The sequence below is a fragment of the Pseudopodoces humilis genome, chromosome 16 (assembly GCF_049639895.1).
Source record: "Pseudopodoces humilis isolate 2021_Gansu_Grassland_sample_001 chromosome 16, ASM4963989v1, whole genome shotgun sequence".
Classification (NCBI taxonomy): Eukaryota; Metazoa; Chordata; class Aves; order Passeriformes; family Paridae; genus Pseudopodoces; species Pseudopodoces humilis.
Window position 1 is genome coordinate 12,622,714 of NC_142215.1, and position 20,890 is coordinate 12,643,603.

Below are 20,890 nucleotides of genomic sequence, written 5' to 3' on the forward strand. Positions count from 1 at the left end.
ATATTTAAAAAATGACACTGGATTGTATAGCTGTATTTTGCAGGTGTTTTTCTACAGTACTCTGTTAGATACCAGGTGGTGTGTGCATGCAGTAACAACTATCAATAACTTAGGATTTTTATGACACTTTCCTGATTTTTTGAGGCATGGGAGAAGGGAACCACATTCATTTTACCTAGTCATTGTACAATAGGAATATAATGGTCGGAGGACTTAATTAAAAAAAGCACACAAGAAAGACCCCAAATTTTGAAACCCAAATTGATTCTACTATTTAAAGTCTGTGCATCTGTGTACAGTGGTAGATAACAGGTTATTAGAAAATGCGGACTAACTTTGGTACATCCCATTCAATCCTTTCAAATGTATGTTCTTCTTTTAACCCAGCAGATGAAAGACTGCTTTCATTCTCTTCATCTATTGACATTTCTTCTTCTGAATAGCTGAAACATTTCTTATATTCTTATATTTACAGAGAATCCATCTGACAGCAAGACCAGTTTATGAAAATGTGTTCTTGGGTGTAGCCTATGTGGCAAAGTGTCTGCATTGTTACCAGATGTCATGCTAGGACCTCCACTTGTGTTTCCAAAAATGAAATAATATAGACTATTATAAAAGAGAAGGAAAATAAAGGAAAAAGGGAATACATCAGGACATTAAGGGGAATTTACAAATGAGCTGTTACAACACACTATTTCTCAGCTTATTCTGAAGGTGCATTCACTCTTGAGTAGCAGTTCTGTTTCCTCTTCGTACTGCGTTTTCCATGCCATCAAGGAATAGCATACATGTTTCAGTCAGGGATTCTGCTTCAGCAGTCACCAACTGGTTTGTTACAAACAGATCTTCAGGTCCTGTAACACACCTAGCAATACCCATTAGCAATACCCATAGTTTTTCATGTTTTTTTATCTAATGAATGAATACAATATTCTTATTTTAATGTCTGCAGAACACCTAACAATTCTTCAGAATTTAAAATTTGCAAAATATATATTTTTAGCTGGAGTAGTCTACTCAAAAATATATTACCTGAAAGCTATTTCTGCTGAGTGACAGGTAGTACTATTGAAGCAAATCCTTCTTTATTTTACTTTCAGCTTACTCTCAGTGAGCTGGATATTGGATATAATAGGCAGTCTATTCACAGATAATGAAATCCACAGGTGGGACATCTGTCCTTGGAGATAGTCAAAATCCCTCTGGACATGGTCCTGGGCAACCTGCTCTGGGTGCCCTGATTTGAGCAGGGTTCTTGGACAAGGCCTCAGCTGTTCTGTGATAAGGAAATGCATTTTTGAATACTTTGCATGCAGCTTTTGAAGAAGGATGTCTTCTTAATGTCAATTTGGCTGCTAGAGCAAAACACCTTCAATTTCTGTTTATTACTTGAATGGCACATAGTCTTGGAAAAAACACCTTGTAAATCAGTTCTTAAAGGAGTTCTTCAAAACTCCCAAACCATATTTTGTAACTTCTCGTTTTTGACAGCCTGCCTTCTCTTCTTTATGTGTGTAATCAGGCATGTCCAGAGAACATTTAGTTTATCATTTAAGCAAATAGTAGTTTAAGGTATTCAATCTTCATTTTAATATTTGCAGGAGTGATAATAACTTTTTTAGAGAAGTGACTAATAGTTATTCTCTAGGGTTTACATGACTTTTATGAACATTTTTTAAATTTTTTTACTCTCTTACCCCTGGAACTGATTCACAGTCAACTTCCTATTTCTTACTTTTAGATGGAAAAGTACTAGAAAGAGAACAAGTTCTTTGAATTAATCTTCATTCTATAACTAAAACATAACCTATTCTTCAATGAATTGTTTCATCCTTCCATGTAAGCAGGAGTTGTTAAACAATCTGTCCAAGCAGAGATAGAGCTGTATAATACAGTAGTGTTAGCTCTCCAATTTAATACAGAAGAAGGGTTTAGAATTATATGATTTTCATTCTAGTAAGGCATAAGGTAAGGTCAATAAATCTTTGGTGCATAAATAATTTGCTAGTGCACAAGAGTCAAATAATATAGTCCTATTCTCTGTCACTAGCTGGAGTATAAAATACACTCAAGGCTGATTGCTTATGTATTATTTATTAAAAAATGTTTTTGGAGGCATACTGGAAGGACTAGGTTATACAAATGAGAGGCAGCATGAGCAGCACATGAGTAATCCTCTGATTTAAAGTTCTGTAAGGGTATAAAGGCATTGCATGGATGCATATGTATTAATGAAGGGATTGATGGCTTGATAAACAAAGAAATGCTGCCAAGTTGTTTGTTCCTTTAACTGTAATTGAGAGCACTTTTATCCATTGTTCTAGTCCTCATTTGTTATTTTCTAGCTTTCTTTTCCCCTAGTGGCTTCTTTCATTCTGTCCCTATCTTACCTTTTACAGGTGCCTTAGCATAGCCATGATTTTCTGTCCTCTGGAAAAGATTCCAGAGTTGCATGCACTCTTCTCTGTTGCTTTCAGTGATAACATAGGCTCTTCTATGAATGGTAATTTGTGAGCAGTATCTTCTTGATTCAGTTGTTGAAGATCTTGGTCATGATTTGATATGTCAGATTTTAAAAATCTTTCCGATTTTAAAATGCCTTTGGTCTGAATTTTCAGACACAGAATAAGATGTAGATTGTTTATGATGTCAAGATGGGTGAACTCATCTAATTCCACATAGGTGGAGTGACAACTCAAGAGGACAGGGAACAGGGACTGGATTTGCCTCTTTAACAGCGGAGGGAAGTGTTTCTGTTGTTTTATAGGAAGGATATTTGTATTTCACTTTGTAGTGTCTGTCTGAAGAACAGAATTATGCATCATTGGAAAAGAATAGTCCAGACATAAGCACTCATAGTTAATAAAAGGTAGCAGCAGGAACAAGCCCCAAGATTTTTTGTTCTGTTTCAAAACATTGGAGCCACAGTATTTAGTGATAACAGGTTTTTTTTGTTTTTCCCAAATCTCATTTATTTATGGTTTGTTTGGGTTTTTTTCATAAGAGTGACAAATTACTTCATCAATATAAGGACTGATTGTGAATTCCATGTGGCTGATATAGTTAATCTGAAATGTTTAAGGAAAATAAATATATATTCACCTAATATATCATCTATAAAGAGATGGATTTGGGGACAGAATACTTTCCAACAGAAGGTGATTAATCTATTTCTCTTCTCTTCATACATAAATAATGTAAAAAGGTAGATTCCAAAGAGTTCTCCCCTGTGTCTTTAACTCTTTTTTTTGGAGGAGGACAGGGAGGTGGTGTAATAAGAAGTTGTAGTTGTACAGGATGAGAGGACACAAAATAAATTTTCAGATGATGTGGATAGAAAGTGATAAATAAGCTCTTCCTGCCCCCATACTGGTTAGCCACAATTCCTTTTTCACATGTGTATGAGTGCACTTGCAAAATCTTCCACTAATATTCCAGGAGGTTAAACAGTGTTCTAAAGAATTATTAACCACTCAGTGAATTCAATCAGGATGGTGCTGATGAACCAAGGTATATTGATTCGACTCAGCTTCATATGCTTGTTTCATGCACAGGAGAGTGTATGCATTATTTTCTTGCTACTGGTTTAACTGGAGTCAGGCATAAGTATTTATACACATCCCTTCCTATTTCTCTTCTGTCCTTTGATGGAGAGAAGTAATATCAGAGACTTAAAACAGAAAATGACAGTCTTTCCAGTTTGAGATTAATAGATTTGTAGAAAGGTTGCTTTTGAAAAATTATGGCAGGAAATCTAATCAGTTAGTCATAAAGATGATACATCCATCTTCTTGTCTGTGAAGAAAAAGCAAGTAATTATATTCACCACCTACTGTAAAGTTGGGGCATCATGAAAGGATGCTCTGTATCAGTTGCTTGTTACACATTCAATCTGTATATTTTTTCCACTAGTTAAGTGACTGGAAGAACTATTTAAAAACCTGTTTAATATATGTTCCAGGAAAGATGATAATGTTCTTCTGACTTATTATGTTTCAATTCTGTAGTTACAGCATTTGTTCTTATCAGAAAATTTTAGATTATAATACTGGGTCTCTTTGTAAACAGGATAGTAAACACATAGATTGAAGAGCAACAGTTTAATTTAGTATACTAACTCCTGCTAAATCAGTGTGCTTTACATCAGGGAAATGTGTGTCACAACAACATTTGTGTAACAGTCTCAGATTAAAAAAATTCTACCATCTACATGTATCAGATGGAATAGCTGCAGCTATTCCTTAAGCATAAAAAATATATAAACCAACCAGGCAAACAAACCAAAAAAAAACCTCAAACAAAACCAAAAACCCAACCAAACAACAACAAAACAGAAAAACAAACAAACAGAAAAGAAACCAAAACCACAGAAAAAACACAAACCTCCTAACATCCTTAGTCAATAAGGTTTAGCAGAAATCTGTGTTTTCACTGTTTAATAAAAATAGGTAGACAAAAAAAAAAAAACAACAAAGCAGACCACACTAAATTTCTTGTTTAGAGAATGACTTCTGTTTTTAAAAAAAAAAAAGTGGTTTGTTAAAACTCTAGTTTCCTCTGTAAATGGAGAATGCCTCTGCTACTCTACTCCTTATGAAAACAGGAGGCCATTTAACTATTTTCACTGTCCTTAAAATTAATGTAGATTGATAAATATGCCTGCAGTTTCTCTGCTCTTTTTGAGCTTAAACAGATTCAAAGTTGCAAGAGCTAAGAGGAAAGCTGATCATGAATGCCATTTTCAAGGGATTCTAATAATGGTTTTGCTGAAAAAAATAAACAAAATATTGTACCATCAAGATTAAAAAATATTTTTTATTTTTATTTCCAAAATATTTAAGCATTTTCTTTGTATCATTGTGTTTTAGAAATAGAAATAGCACTGCATAATTTTTTGAATGCAGCTTTGGGATAAAAGGAACCTTGTTAAAACATCAGGCTGAAAAATTATCTAGACATGCATTTAAAAAATGTAATGACTTGGAAAGCATGAATTCATAAATAGGCTCAAGTCTTCCTCTGGTGTACTGGTGAAGAGGAATATTTCAAGAGTGTGTAAGAGATTCTCTGTTTGGTTGTCAAAGGGAAATTCTGACTACTTCCATAGGACAGGTACCAGACTATTTCCTTGTGCACATTTTCCAGGTGATCAGTGCAACACCTAGACAGTTGTCTCTTAGGAACTCTAAATAGAAGGAAATAACTGAAACATCTCCAGTTGTTGCTGATACAAAGTTCTTCTTGTTACTGATAGAACTTTGTTAACCATGTGGATTGCTTCCTTGAGGAGCTGAGAGTATTCTTAAGATAGCTTGCAAGTTTTAGTAAATCTGAAAATCAAGACTTATGGTTGTGTGGCTGACAGAGCCATTTAAAAATGTCTTGGATGCTATGACAAAGAACACGGTGTGCTAAAGATACAAGGATACAAGTTAGCTAGAAAAGAATACCACAGAAAATATTGTAATCTGTTTTCACTAACTAAGTAGTGGCAAAGAGCAATCTGCTGACTGACACTTGAGTAGCTTTCCTGGAGTAGATTACTGGAGCAGCAGCAAGTGATTTGTCAATGCTGTCACAGACCCATAAACTGTGTATGGCTCTGGGTATCACCAGTGCAGCTGCAGCCTCACCAAAGTAATTCTTGTCCTTCAGCTGCATATATATCAAGATGGAATAAGGACAGACAGGTGTGATGGATGTACTATTATTGAATGTAAAAATAAACTGGGAGAGAGGAATACTTATAAAATGGATGAGCATAAACTAAAGCACTTTTTAATCTTTTCCTGTAGCTCTTCCTATTTCATTTAACACAAACAGGATGGAGCTGATGCTCTTCTGCATCCATAAGGCAAGGAGAGTACTGCAAACATAAAGTAGTGGAATTTTCCTTAGGAACTTTTAAAGGCATGTTGGATGAAAAGTTCTTTTTCTAAAAAATCATGAAAGTAGAGGACAAGGAGATATGCCTTTTTCAACTAACTATAAAAAGGGATTGAGGAATTCAGAAGGATTTATGCATGTCCTATGAAGCTGAAAAATTACAATAGTACCAAAAGTCATTCTTTGAATTCCAGTGTACCATTCTATAGCTCTTAGCATCTGTGTCTCTCTTTGGTGTTTAGACATAATTATTCCAACTTATTATTTCAAGCAGAACCAAAACAAACTGTAATTTGATTTTGATTTTATCTATACAATAAAAAATAACAGAAAATAATATTTTTTAATATTTTAATGCTAATCATATTATTTCAAATATTTTTCTTCTCTTGTATCTTTTAAGCTAGTTTCTTATCAATATAAATCATATATCTTTGTCTTATCTCAGTAAGTGATTAGCTTGATGTCATTTTTTATTTTTATTTATTTTAAGTTTTTGTTTATTTTTATTTATTTTGTATGTGATTACACAATGACTCCTTTATTTTTTCACTACTGTAAGTCTTGAAATTAGTTTGGATTATCTAAATTTTTTAGCCTTCTAGTATGGGGGTTAAAGATAATGTTTTAAAGTCTTTGAGACTATTTTAGGTAGTTCCTAAACCTTACCTCAGAAGTGGAAGCAGCTCCACAGGAGAAGAAACAACTTTATGCCAACAGCAGCTGTGAATATCAAACCCTGTGAAATATGTGACTGTTGCCCAGACAATAGGTTCTGATGCTTTGTTCCTGAAACTAGCTGTACATGTTATTCTTGCTCTTTAACAGTAGTAGATTTATATGACTTATGGGTGTGCCAACAAGAGCTTTTTATTTCACAATGGGGGTACACCTTTGAAGCAAATGGTTGTCTTCCCAGTTTGTCACTTTGTGACATCATTAGCTGTGTGTCCTGGTGGAGGGACACCCCAAGGCAGTGTGGATGCAGGAAAAGTTACAATAATCAATCATGTGTTTGTTTTTGTAGCAAATAATTAATTACTTGGTTGCATGTACTGTTATCATATGTATTGAGGGAGATAAAATACACCTTTTCATCCATTTTGGATAATGTATGCCTTATCATTTTAATGCTTTCTGGGGTCAGAAGAGAGTATAAAATGCATGCTGACTTTTACTTCCCACCATCACCCCAACAAGCCAGAGATTGTCAAGAGATCACAGTCTTCAAGAGAATGGTAGTTTTTTGAGCTCACCACATCCTGCAAATAGTTCTCTTGACAGTCTATAAATTACTGTTTTTGAGATAAGTTCTAAAATTCGGTAGAAGTGTCTACTAGCTGTTGGAAAACTATAGAAAACAAAGCCATTAGAAGTCTAATGGGACTCAATTTCTAAACACCAGAGGTGTTTTTAAAGCTTATCTTTTTGTTTCAGATTTGCAGACCACTTTATTAATAGAGACACAAATGCAGTTTTCATCTTCACCAAACTGACCTCCTGTTTTGACTCTCCATGTATCCGCTAGTAATTTTTCTACATCACTGCTAGTAAAGTGCTAGCAGCGATTCTTCTATTTCTCCTGTCAACCAAGCTTTATTCAAGTTTGACCTTCTCTTTGTCAGACAGGCATCACTCATCTCTTGTGATGTGCTAGCTTTAATATTATCTTTCAAGCGTTATACACTATTTCCCTAGAATAAGCTTCAGCAATACAACATCCTCTGGGCTTACAGAGTGTAATGTTCTGTTCTGTAGTGGCAATAGTAGCTTCTGGCTGCAGCATTTATTATTTTAGCATGGCTTAATTTGTGTCATTGTTTTGGCCAATCCACTTCTTTAATGTCCTGCTTGTATTCAAACCAGGTTTTCATCTGTTATTTCCCTTTCTTGGCAGTACATGCTAATTAAAATTGTCCACCTCAGACCTCAAACTACTTCTGACTATGGGTACTTTACACATGTTGTTTTCATGGAACAGCTGTATTGTTATCTAATTTCAGCAAGTATTTTGTCTGAAGGCTTTGCTTCCAGAAACAATGTAATTATCAGTCAGTTTGACATTCTTGCAGCCCTTTTGCAGAATTAAATATCGAAATGGTACTTTTGAGAGAATAATGAACTTTAATTCTTTTTCCTTCTTGGTGTTGTGGAATAATGCACACAAGAGTGGTAAATCAATGTTTTGACTAATTTTGATCCTAGGGTTTCCTAACAGTTCAGATTTTTAGAACTTTGTAGCAGTTATTGTGTTATGGCAGGGAGTGGAGAACTGAATTTTTGCAGTCATTAAAGGAAGAGGAGTGTATTGGGACAATGTTCTGCTCTCTGAAAAGTGCAGAAATGAAATAATGGCACAGGACTTTTGAAGGAGGTTTACAACTGGGGAACAGAATCACCTGAACCTCTCTGATAGAAATATCTCTGCTGACTGATAGATCCAGTTGTGCACTTCTGATGGTGTCACAAGGTACAAAAAGCAAAGGTCTTTCTTAACTTCCATATCCTCACTGCTAATATACCTTTCCTGCTGGAAGACTCTGCCTTTTCAGCATCCTTTATGATTGTTTGGTTTTTTTTCCTCAGAAATTTGGGTATAGAACTGGTTGTCTTGTATGATTAATTTCTCTTTCATGTGAGAAGTTACAGATGGCGACATTGCTAATTGAATAAACTTGGACCATGACAATCTGAAAACAGTTTATAACAATGTAAAGTTAAACTTGTTAAAGATCTGTTAATTTTCATACCAAGTTTGAATAGTAATTATGCAGCATTAATAAACACTTGTTGGAAATTTTACTTAGCCTACATTTGAAATGATAGGTGGATATAAAATAACCAGGGGGCTTATTTGAGGGTACTGAAAAATGACAAGGCCCTCTCACTTCACTCCCCAGCCATCCCAATATGTAAACCACTTTCAACAGAAGCCAAGATTTAGTGGCTATGCTGAGTATTATATAGCTTTTTAATACCTGAAACTTATTAAAGTAAACTTAGACTAATTTTGTCTAATTTCCTTCTTAGTTATCTAATTAAATGTAATTGACAGCCTTAAAAAGGGCTTGTATGCATTTTCCTTTTGCCTTCAATATTTGACATTAGTAAAAATAATTTTCAGTAGTATGTAGATAGATGACCACTCTACTCTTCATCATTCTGCTACACAGGTTTGTAAATATCAATGTGGACTGCACTGAGCTGAAATAGCAACAATTAAGGAGCAAAAGGATTCTCCCTATAATCCTAGTAAAAAAAAAAATCCTTCCTCTTATCTAAAATGGCCTGTGGTATAGAGGCACAATATGAAGGCTGTTACTAGTATTTCATAATGTAGTGAACTTTCAATTAAAAATTTATGGAGAAACAACTAATTAAAGTAAGAAGGGTTAATTATATGAACCAGTGTTTCTACTGCTGCTAGGTGCACTCATTACTTTTCTAGGTTAGTATTTTGAATGTGTGGATGACTGAAGTGAGTTATATGAAGATAAGCTCTATTCAGTAAATCATTGTCATTCAGCAGTATAATCTGAGATGTCTAGCCTTGAATCCTGATGTGAAAATACATTCAGTGGTCTCTTATATAATCACAGTTCATTTCTTATCTACATCAAGGAATGTTGCTGTCTATTCTGGTAGCCTAACAACTACTAAAGTGAATTTCTTGGTGACTCTGTATACTTCCTGATTTGGTGCTCTCATACATGCAGAAAACACTTCGAGTTCAGATTATTTCACTCATGGTGACTTCAGAAGAAGCAGTAAACAATGAAGTTTTCAAACTAATTTTGTCTTTGAAGATGCACTCAATTGTTACAAAGAAGAGATGTTCTTAAGATCTCTTTTTTGGGAAATTTGCGTCAGTCGTCCGCTTTATGTAATTTCTATTGAGAAAAGAGACCGTTAGATGAGTGCATTTTTCTTTATGTGTAGCGACTGCAAAGAAAAGCCAGTGAAACCAAAAACATACCTTTCTTCCTTCCTAATTTTGATTGTCACTCTCCTCACTAAATTTAGGCAAAATTAGGTTCCAGTAAACTAAATGTAATGAAATTAGATGAAGTTGGGTGAAACAAAGAGAGGTAAAGAAAATTTTATGTATCCATCTGTCATGCTTTAAAAATTCCATGTTATGTAGAAGACAAATCTCAACAAATTTTTAATATAACTTTTTAAACTAGTGAATTAAATGAAGAATTAATATGATTCTTTAGGTATCTGATATAAAAGCATCTACAAACTATTTAATAATTGCATTCCATGTAATCAAATATGTGGAATCAACAAATCAATACTTAGATTTATTCTGTGCTTTTATTTGTCGGTATTACCAATTTTGTTATGATGAGATATTCTAGAAAGAATGTGCAGGTTGCTTGAACAGATCGTGGTGAGGCTTCTTAAATTACAAATAGTGTCTTGCTTAAAAACTTCCTTAGTCCCCAGATTTTTCTTCACCTTTTGAACTCTACCTTTTTTTACAAGTTCAAGAATTCATGCCTCTGTCGGTCCCGCTGTGTTGGTACACACTGTCATTGCTCTCCTCTCACTGACGTCCAGATGCTGCTCCAGCCCTTAGGTTTTAACTCATCTTTTCTTTAGGCCTCATAAAAGCACACCCCATCCTGTTTCCAAGGCCAGCCCTGCTTACAGTAACCTATTTCCTCCTGCTCTCCTATTTTCTCCTGCTTGTGAAGTGCTGCAATAATTTTGGAGTGGGGAGATTAGATCATATTGTTGTCCAAATATTCTTTATATTCTTGAAAGAGTAGCCAATACTATCTGGTGTTGAGAGAAATATACATTTCACAAATATTTTTTTTAAAAATTATAATATTTAAAAAATAAGCTCATTTTCATAGATCTAGTCAGTCAAATGCTTTGATCTTGTAAGCAACCTCTAAAACTAGTGGCAGAATAGAGCCTTTTAGTTCCCTGATTGTCACTACTGTCCACTATGCAGCTTTACAGTTGCCAGTATATTTTTGATTTATGTGTTTGAATGTGATTTTTCCTGTATATAAATGGGTTTAAGAGTTAAATGTGGCCCATGTTTAAGGTGTAAATTGCTATTTTGTAGTGTATGCAACTGAGATATCTCCAAACATTTTGAGAGAATCCAAACTATTTAAAGGATCCTTGAGCACTCCCTTTAGGGAAGTGGGAAGATCAGTAAGGTGACAATTAAAACAGCACTGTTTCATGTATGCACTGTACTGTAAAGTGCAAATGTGACAAAACAATAAAACAAGCGTAGCTTTTTCTGTCAGCAAATATTTTCTGTCTGTAAATTTTCACTCTTGCATAAAGCAATTTAGAATGATATATATGTATGTATGAAATATTCTTTCACAATTGTAGTTCTGTTGGCATTTGGGGAGTAATTTCTGTCATTTTATGAGTAGCTATGATAGAATTGTTACAGTTCAGGAGTTCGGTTGAGGCTGTGGTGTTTGTATCCTTAGAAACACTTTCATTTTCCTTGAAAGTAGAGCATTATTTATTTGAACACTGCAACTGTATTAACTATATATTCATTATTATTAAAAATAGATTATCTAAAAAAATAAAATTAAAAATCACATAGATATGGAGTATAATATGTGAATTATAGTCCTTCATAAGTGGGAGGGGTCCTTATCTACCAAGAACACCTTTTTGCTTTGTCACTTTAGTTAGTGACAGTGATCTTGCCACAATTATACAGCTAAGCTCAGGTGTTACTTGGGTTCTGGTCTACATTAACAGATGAAAACACTGACAGATTTTATAGTGTAAGATTTTTTTCAGAGACTGATTTTTCTAACCTATATTCTCCTTCTTTCCAATTCTCTTTCAGATAGCGGTTCTGTGGATGAAAAGGTTTAAAATCACCTATTTGCTATAGGGATCATGTATTTTGTTGATGTTTGTTTGTGACTTATTTGACCTGTTTTGTTCCTTCATTTTAGTTGTGAAATCTGCATGTTTTTTTTCCCAGCTTTCCACTCTTTTGTTCTCCTTTGATTGTATTGCAAACGTGTTGCATTTATATACAGGGTAACCCTCACTGTTGTGCTTACCATAATTGCCAACACAGGGGTCTGCTACTGTCAAACATGATATCTGATTTTTGCCTCTAATTAATCACCTACCCTGCATTCAATACAGGATTTAAAGGGCAACAGTGTTTGGGAGGCAATACCTTACCTTCCCGTGGGTTCTTTCACTGTGTGACACTAAATGCTGAATGCTACCAAAATGTCTCCCAGAGGAACAGTTAGTCTAGCTTTGGCCTGGAGCTGACCCTGCTAAACATTTTCATATGTCTTATATGTTCGATGCAGTTAAATTCTGTCCAAAACTTACTAAAAGCAATCAAGTAACTGTACTTCTTTTGATTTCTATTAAAGGCTCAGTTAGTAAGTGCAAGTTCCTTAGATGCTTCCAAGCTTTATGCAGTCCAAGCATTTGCTGGGTAAGTAAAAATATAACTGAGAATTTTGTTATTTGTAAATGTAACAATGTTATTTGTTTTATATGTTGGTATTTGTAAATGTTACAATGTTGTTTGTAATTGCAAATTAGTCTTCTAGCATACAGTATTTTTTCCAAGCTTTTGGTTTTAAGAAATTACATTATTTTAAAAGGAAGATAGTTTCAATGTGTACACCTTCCCCTTTTAATTTTTTTATTCCTTATTTTAGTGAAATTTTAATACATAAATAAATTAATATAACATATTATATAACATATTATAAATAAATTAATACAACCATTCCAATGCTGAGGTCAGTTAGATAAGAGATGGGCTTTTTACCTCTTTGCATATAAAATAAGTGTCCTTTGAAGCTGTAGCACAATTTTGTCTTCATTCTGGTAAATGTATAGCAATGTAATTCTAGCAATAAAATATCACTCCAATACTTGAAATTTAAAAGTAAAGGGAAAGATCTTCCAGTGGCTGAGAGTGAGTCTGGTAGAAACCTGTAAATTTTGCTTTGTTGTCACCAAATGAAATTATCTTGCATCCAGTTCTAGGGATTCCTTCCCTTTTTGAATACTTTCTTTTATTTATTTACCTTTCCAGACTGAATTATAAGACTTTGGTAAAATTTATCAGTTATAATAGTTACCTAATTAGAAGGGGTATTATCCTCTTGCTAGTGTAAGTACTTAGTCTGTAAGTGAGTACTCTGTAAGTACTTTTTACATAACTCCAATTTATTACAAAGACAAAGTGATGAGATTAAATTAATACTCATCTCCTGCTTTTCTGTCTGAAATGCTATACAATTGACATTCTGAAGTTTTTCCTGTTTGGATTCCTGTTTTGAGGGGAGATGAGTGTTGTTAAAAGGTAGTTGTGGCAATAACTTGCTTAATGTTATGTACGTGTTTCTTTGGGTGGTATACTTATGGTAACATTTGTATTTATTGCTAAACTTTAAACAAATTTATGAGTGATCTACAGCTTTTTAGTGGTGTAGGTAGTTTCCATATAATTTGTCACACCTCAAAGTGTTGTATTCCTGCCCTTTGCAGCTTCTAGGACCTTCAGAGTTGCTGTAAGAATGTGACAACACGTGCGACATTGTTCAGGATTAGTCACCAAATGCAAACCAGAGGAGAAACAGTTTTAACACCTGGTTATTGTGTAGTTTAGGACAGAGTTTTGTAAGCAGACTCTTAATGCAGGTACTGACAGTCAACTATGGTATCTGTGCCTGTAGGAAGCTGTATGTGACCATACTCTTTTCCTGTATGTATTACTTTCCCCAGCCAATCGCTTAATTACAGCTTCTTAATAGATTTACACCTTTAAAAGGTAATGTGGAATGCCTATTTTTGTGGGTTGCACACAAAAAGCAATCTCATAGGTGTAAGGAGAACTTTTGCCACTAAGGACTATACAGACTGAAGCTGCTCTTTTTATTCCCTCTCTTCTACTCACAGGTTAATAAATTCAAATATTTAATCCTCTGAGAATAGGCTGTGTCAATCCCTTGTTGCAGACAGTCCTGTAACCAAGGCTGCTTCAAATGGCTGTTCAATAATAGCTCATGTTTTTAGATTAAACCTTATTTTGCTGACAAAGTTTAGGCCTGTCCTTGCCTTGCTTTGCTGACTACAGTATCTTTATTCAAGCCTCTGTTTCACTAGGCCTCCCTGAAAACAGTTTTGCAATCTTCATTTAACTTCTCATGCAGGCAAAGAATACTGTCATTTAAAAAAACATTTGTAGCTCTGTTTTAATCACACTTCCCACTCTACTCCTTCACGCAAAAACTAATGCTAATTTCTAGGATCCCTCAGTCTTTTTACTGCCAGCACGACTGACTGCAGTTAGCTATGACTCCTTCTCCCTCTTGCTCTCCAAAGGGTGCTTCCATTTGAAGTGGGTGAAGAGGTTGCTTCCCTCACAACCATTGTTACCATGCTTTATCTATGCAAAAATACCCCAGCTGACTCTCTTCTGCCTTGCTCTTCCCTCTCTGTCATTGCACAACGCTGTGAACCCACCTCATGCACCAGCACCTCCCAAATCCATGGCAGGGACTCCAGCTCTCTGTTCTCTGCGATGATCTTCACTTGCTTGCATGACATGAGAGAACAGCCCAAGACAAGAAAGTAAAGGCAAAGACCAAAGACAGCTTTTCTGGGGCTTCTCATGAAGCTTGTCTGTTGAAAGGCAGAAGCACCACCTTTTCTGTTTTTTCCATACCAATATTACATAATATCATCTTCATTTTGTTTTTCTTCACTTTCTTGAAGATAAGACACTCTAGAGCTCACTATTTCCATCTTTTTAAAAAGTGAAAGCTGGTCAGCTGGAGTTCTCATCATGTATATGGATCCTGGGTGATACTGTTTTACTTTTTCCAGAGACCCCCTTGTTTTAATTTACTGCTTGCCTAATGAGGAGTCAGAGACTGATAATTTTACCACATGGCCTAATCCATTCTGAAATTTGCTAACGATACACAGATGGTACTGCATGCAGATGATTGCTCCTTTCCTTCAGTGGCATGTTCTCTGTGGTAAAACAAATATATTTTTCTTGAATTCTCTGACAAATTCACATATATTACTGTTAGGCAGAATATTTCCAGAAGCACCAAAAAATAGTCAATATGACAGGTTTTTTTTCCTTGCCTTGAATGATCATTTTCATCAGATTATTATGATTCCACTTCATCATCTTCTATGTCAAATTATTGCTGGGTTATAATTGGAAGTAGATAGGGGAGTAGAGAATTTGGTGTATAACCTACAATAACATGAAAAGTTTTTCCATTGCTGTGTTCTTAGTGATGAGTAAAAGAAGTTTAGTGAGATTTTAGTCATATTTTTATGTTAGAGAACAGAGTAATAGATGGAAATCCTTTTACCGATATTGCCTCTGTGTGAGCATAAGAATGCCTTATACACGATAATTTTTATTTACTGCTGATGAACTGCTCCTGAGTAGCAAAAAGCCCTGAGTTTCTTTCTTGATCTCTGTACATTTACTTTTCACAACCTCAGAAATGTTATTTTATTTCTATCACACTTTTGCTGGGTTTGTAAGTATGTCTGGAAGCTGCAATTTGGGTCTACTTTGATCTTTATGTTATTGAAAAAAAAAAAATTCTAGTATCACAACCTGGCATGGAAAAATGATTGTGTGAAAATATAAAAGAATTGCATAAACAGACTATGAATTCTTTTCCCTTTCTTAGACAATGGTGCCGGTGCATCAGAAGGAAGTGAAAAATTCTTTTCACATAATAATTGTAACATGCATAAATAAATTTAGGGCTTTCAGATGATAAACTCTTTGTTGTGGATGTAGTTTTTATATACACAGAGACAGACAGGAATTCAAGAACTGAAAAAGGTATTTGAGACAGTGCCAAACAAAGGACCATAGAAAGGAAAATGTTTGGTCTTGAAAAAGCTGATATCTCAGCTTCTCTGAGAATTTCCCAGTACTTCTGAGTTAGAATTGACAAGGTATATAGAGATCTTCCAAAACCCTCTGTGGAAAAGTTCAGGAGGATACCTGTGTTAATTGTTTGGAAGAGTCAGAGAGAATGAGGCCAGTTTGTTACCCAGATCAATATGTGTTGTTTTAAATTCTGTTGGTGTGTCAGCCTTTTATTCTTTGAAGTGACTCCAAGTTGCTCTTTGTTGTTTTTTCCAAGATATATGTGAAATCTAACTGGAGTTTAATTGTGTGCTCAATAAAAAAGCTCAAACCAGGCAAGAGAAAATAATGATGGTCACTATAGAATTATTTTAAAATGTGGTAAGTTCTGTTTTCCACAGTCATATTTGAGATGTATTTAGCTAGATACTTTAAACTTTGTATCAAATTTAATACAACAATATTCATTACATCAATGATGTTCAATATGTAATGTTGGGCTGCATCTCAACTACCAGATATACAAGAACTTATGATGGAAAGCTCTTCTTTTAATTTCTAAATCAATGTTAGAAAGTTTTAGCAGGTATTTAGCAACCTTTTGGCTACTTTGCTTTGGGTGAATGCCAGAAGGAAATGCACTGAACACACACACTGGTTTTTCAATTGGAGCACTTGCCTTTGGCTGATAACTACTAATTTTGATTTTTATCTGTAAATAGAGATATTATAAGCAGTTCTTCAGGATGTAGTCTTGTAAGCTCCATGTTTTTATTTTCTTCTTTGCCTTTTTATCTTCTTCAGTCGTGGACTGTATGGAATTGACAGCATGCCAGACCTGCGAAGAAAGAAATCTTTTCCCATTGTTCGAGATGTGGTGAGTAACTTGTGAAACTGTTGATTCATTAGCCAGTTGTGTAGGTCTTTCTTGTAATTACTACTTTGCATGTGAATGACAGTCTGCAACAGTTGTTTTATGGAAAAAGGGAGTCATGAGAGAATGGAATGAAAGCAGTAAAAGTCAATGAGGCAGTTGTTACAGTGTACTAGGTAAGTCTAAATATCTCACTGGATATTTAGGTATTACTTGTGTAATCAAGTACTGTGCGTTTCATGCAATAATAATCTACTCATTTTCACAAAGATGCTGTTGAGTGCTTGGGATACTGTTTCACTTGATTTATTTTGATACTGAAAGAGAGAGAAAGTTCCTTTTAAAAAGCAGCCTGTTTTCAGTATTAATATTTTAAAGATTTATGCATATTTTAGGTTCAAGGTGAGGTTCTCAGAGTTCTTAATAGTCATTGAAAACAAGAATAATTTAAGAAAAGAAATTTGAAAGTGGAAAAGAATGGCAGTTCCTTTGAGATTTATTCTGACTTCTAGTCTAAACAAGATTAAGTATCTCTGCACCAAAGAATTTCAAGTGCTAGTCACATTTCTCTTTTTCTTTTCCTATAGTATAGAATTCATAACTCAATAAAATACATATTTAGTCTGTGATGACAGTGAGCCCCCTAATCAATTTCTCACTGTAAAGCAGTGATTGGGTGTTAGGCTAAGTGAATGATTACTATTGTTGTCATTAAAGGATCAGCCTTTGCCAATTATTGCTCAGTGTTTTCTCAGTTTGTGTTCACTTTGTGGTGATCCACTGCACTGTTTGAGCACTTAAATAGAGAAAGCACAGCAACCATTTTAGAGTAGAATTCCTTCCAAAACTGATGAAAAATTACACTGTACACAACAGCATAGCCTGCATTTATTTAAACCATCTTTTTGACAGCAGCCACTCCACCATTAGTTGTATTAAACGAGTATAGTCTTGTCCTGCCATGACATTTTAATGCATGTTAAATGACACTCTGCTTTATTCTTAATTGTTGGGAGTGCTGACAGAAAGGTATAGCACAGAATACATTAATACATCAAAATACATGTAAATGATTTTTATGCTTACATATGACTGCTGCTGAAAGAAATAATATTGTTAGAAATGAGTGCTAGACTCTCTTGATGCTGACTAAGATAAACATCTTTTCTATGTTGCATGATAAATCTGACAAATTAATATTCTTTATAATTTCTTTCCTATCTTGTCTGGATTCTTAAGGCTATGGTAAGTACTTTTATATTTATAAATGTTCTGAAATGGTCATAGTAACTGTTATTATTCCATTTCTGTAGAGCTTTATTATGACCTTGTATTGGAAAGTTTAAAAATTATTTTACAACCAAGAATTTAATCATAAGGGAAGTGGCGCCTTATGTGAATGTGTTCTCTGCATCATGTATACTGAAAATGTTAGAAAAAGTTTATATAAAAAAGTTATCAGTTTATTCCAAATATCTTTCCTGATGATACAAGTATGATGTTTAGGTCTGTGTAGTCCCCTGTGGTACTGGAAAGTCATAGACACCTAGAGAAAGAGAAATTCAAAGTGTTCCCTACTTTTAAATTCTCTTCTATCAATCAGATATACTTTTCCTTACTTTTCTAGTCCCTCTGGACTTCCAGTTTCACTCCATTATTTCATGCTTTCAGCATTTTATCTAAATATGTTTTGTCAAAATTCTGTATGTTTTCTTAAGATGATCTCTCTGACTCCCATTTGTTTCAATGAATTCACATTTTGAAAAATCCAATTTTCAACACTGAAGCACTGAATATGTTGAGGTGAAAGACACCCACAAGGATGATCAGGTCCAGCTCCCTGCCCTGCACGGGATCATTCCCAAGAGTTACACCCTGTGCCTGGGAGTTCAAACACTTCTGGAACTCTGTCAGGCTTGGTGCTGTGACTGCTGCCCTGGGGAGCTGTTCCAGTGCCCAGCCACTCTCTGGGTGAAGAACCTTTCCCTGACAGCCAACCTAAACCACCCCTGACACAACCTCAGGGTCTTCCCTTGTGTCCTGTCGCTGTCACCAGAGAGCAGAGATCAGAGCCTGCCCCTCCTCTTCCCCTCCCGAGGGAGCTGTACCTGCAGTGAGGTGTCCCCTCAGTCTCCCCCAGGCTGAACACACCAAGTGTCTTCAGCTGCTCCTCACACAGCTTCACCTCCAGACCCTTCACCATCTTCACTGCCCTCCTTTGGGTGCTCTCCTCCTCCTAAACCACTGAAAAGTTTTTGTATGCAAATGCATTGAGAGTCTCTGATTATTTTAGATCGAGTCATTAGAGAGGATAAGGGAGTCAAAGTTCACCTGCAGGAGCAGTTCTCTTTGCTGCAGTCATGGGTTATTATTAGACTTCTGGTAGAACATATCTGGTACAGGAGAGAGAGACAGTGCAAGGAGAAGCAATGGTTCAAGTGCAGTAACAATACAGAGAGCATGGGCAGATCTCTTGTTTACTGTGGAGACAGGAAAGAGTCCAGTGCACTTGCTGATGGAATTGCTGTGACTTCTGCTTTTAAAAAAAGATATTCTCTTTTGGATTAGTTAGGGCTTAAGCTGAGGTGAGAACAACCAGGGAGAGAAATATCAATAATTACAGTGAAGGCTAAAATTTTTTAACTCAGAGTGGCCAAGTATGGCTGGTGATCTGCTCAGCTATAGTCAAAGGTAGCTCTATGTTACTGTCTTTGCTTCTTTTAATGCCAGTCATCATTTTGAATGTTATGAATTCTTGTGTTTATTCAATTTAAAGGTGATTCTGTACTGTGTAATCACTGTAACCAGGCAAATTTCTTCTTTTGATCAATCAAGACTGTATTGATCCCTAGCTTTATTATTTGATTATAAGAACACAAGAATAATTTGTGAATTTTTGCTGCTGTTTTAAAGCAGTCTGTTGAAGTAACACACCAGATGAAACAACTGCCTGTTTCAGCTAAAATGATAATGGACTGAAACTTTTTTCTTTGTCTCCACAATAAAAACATTTATACAGGCTGGAATTCAAATATGGTAATTTAAAGATTCATGTAAAGAAGATATTTATTTAAATTGCAGATGTCATATTCTCTGGTTTTGTATGTTATCTACATACCTGGACTATTTTACATTAATTGTGCTATCAGTAGTCCATTTTCTTAACTCCTTTAATCATTGATAGGTAAATTCAGTTATAATCCTAATAAAAATATTAATATATTAAGTAGATAAATCATAAAATAGTAAGTATTTATATATTTGTGAGGGCTTTTTCAAGTCTACTAAATGAAAATCATAACAATATCATTAACTTAGAGGCTGGTCAGATCATGCTTTTGTGTATCTGTGCTAAAGATACTAAGAAAAAGCAAATGTTACTACAGTTATGTCTGATAATGATTGTGTAGTGGGCTGAATTGTCATTTTTTTCTAAATATGTTTTCTGGGCTCAGTGTTGCAGTCCTGTTGAATATTTCAGTATTAGGCATCAACCTTTTCAATAGAAAAATTATGGTGCAGGGCTAAGTAATTTCCCTCAGTACCTTATTTCCTCTCAAGTAATTTTTTCTTCCGTCCTACCCCACCTCCACCCCAGCACCCCAAGAAATGTTACAAATCTGTCTTCTAAAATAATGAAGTTGAGATCCCTAGAGTGATATACATGCAGTTGCTCAAAAAGAAACAGTTATGAAATTGTGCAGGTTTTAAATGCTGTAAACAGTGAAATTTTTGTCACATTCACCTCTAGTGGGTAACTTTTACATCACATTAAAAATCATAATTTGTAAAGTGATAATCTTTTTTTTCCTGCTGATAGACTTTTTTTAAAGGAAAAAAGAAAAGATGATCAGGAAAACTGAAACCCTCTGTAAAAGCAGAGGAATGAGCATTGCATGGCACAGCCAGCAGTCATGAACAGTTACATGAGCCTGTTTGTTCCTCTGTGCTATTTTAGCTATGCAAGACACAGATTGCCTATTTCTTTGTGATATAGGACTTCTCTTTTTTTTTTTTTCCTCAACACAATTGATCATTTAACATGTAATTGTAGCTTGATTCTAATTTGCTTTTACTTATGGTTACCATTTTTCAATGTTTTTGCTAGAATGACATCTAATTATATTTATTTATTTAAGCTGCTAAGAAAAATTTGGAGGTAATAAATTAGTGTAGATACAAGTTATTAGTTAATCTAGAAGGCCTTGAGAATAAAGGAGGCTAATTTATTT

At 34.9% G+C, this 20,890-nt stretch overlaps 1 protein-coding gene across 1 annotated transcript in view; it reads left to right on the forward strand.

The window, feature by feature from the left end:
- Window positions 1-20,890, forward strand: part of UNC13C (unc-13 homolog C) — a 120,647-nt gene that overhangs the window by 4,249 nt on the left and 95,508 nt on the right. Inside the window, exons 2-4 of the mRNA XM_088062958.1 lie at window positions 11,735-11,757; window positions 12,288-12,352; window positions 16,589-16,661. Coding sequence (XP_087919084.1) covers window positions 11,735-11,757; window positions 12,288-12,352; window positions 16,589-16,661 — 161 coding nt within the window. The remainder of the gene's footprint in view (window positions 1-11,734; window positions 11,758-12,287; window positions 12,353-16,588; window positions 16,662-20,890) is intronic.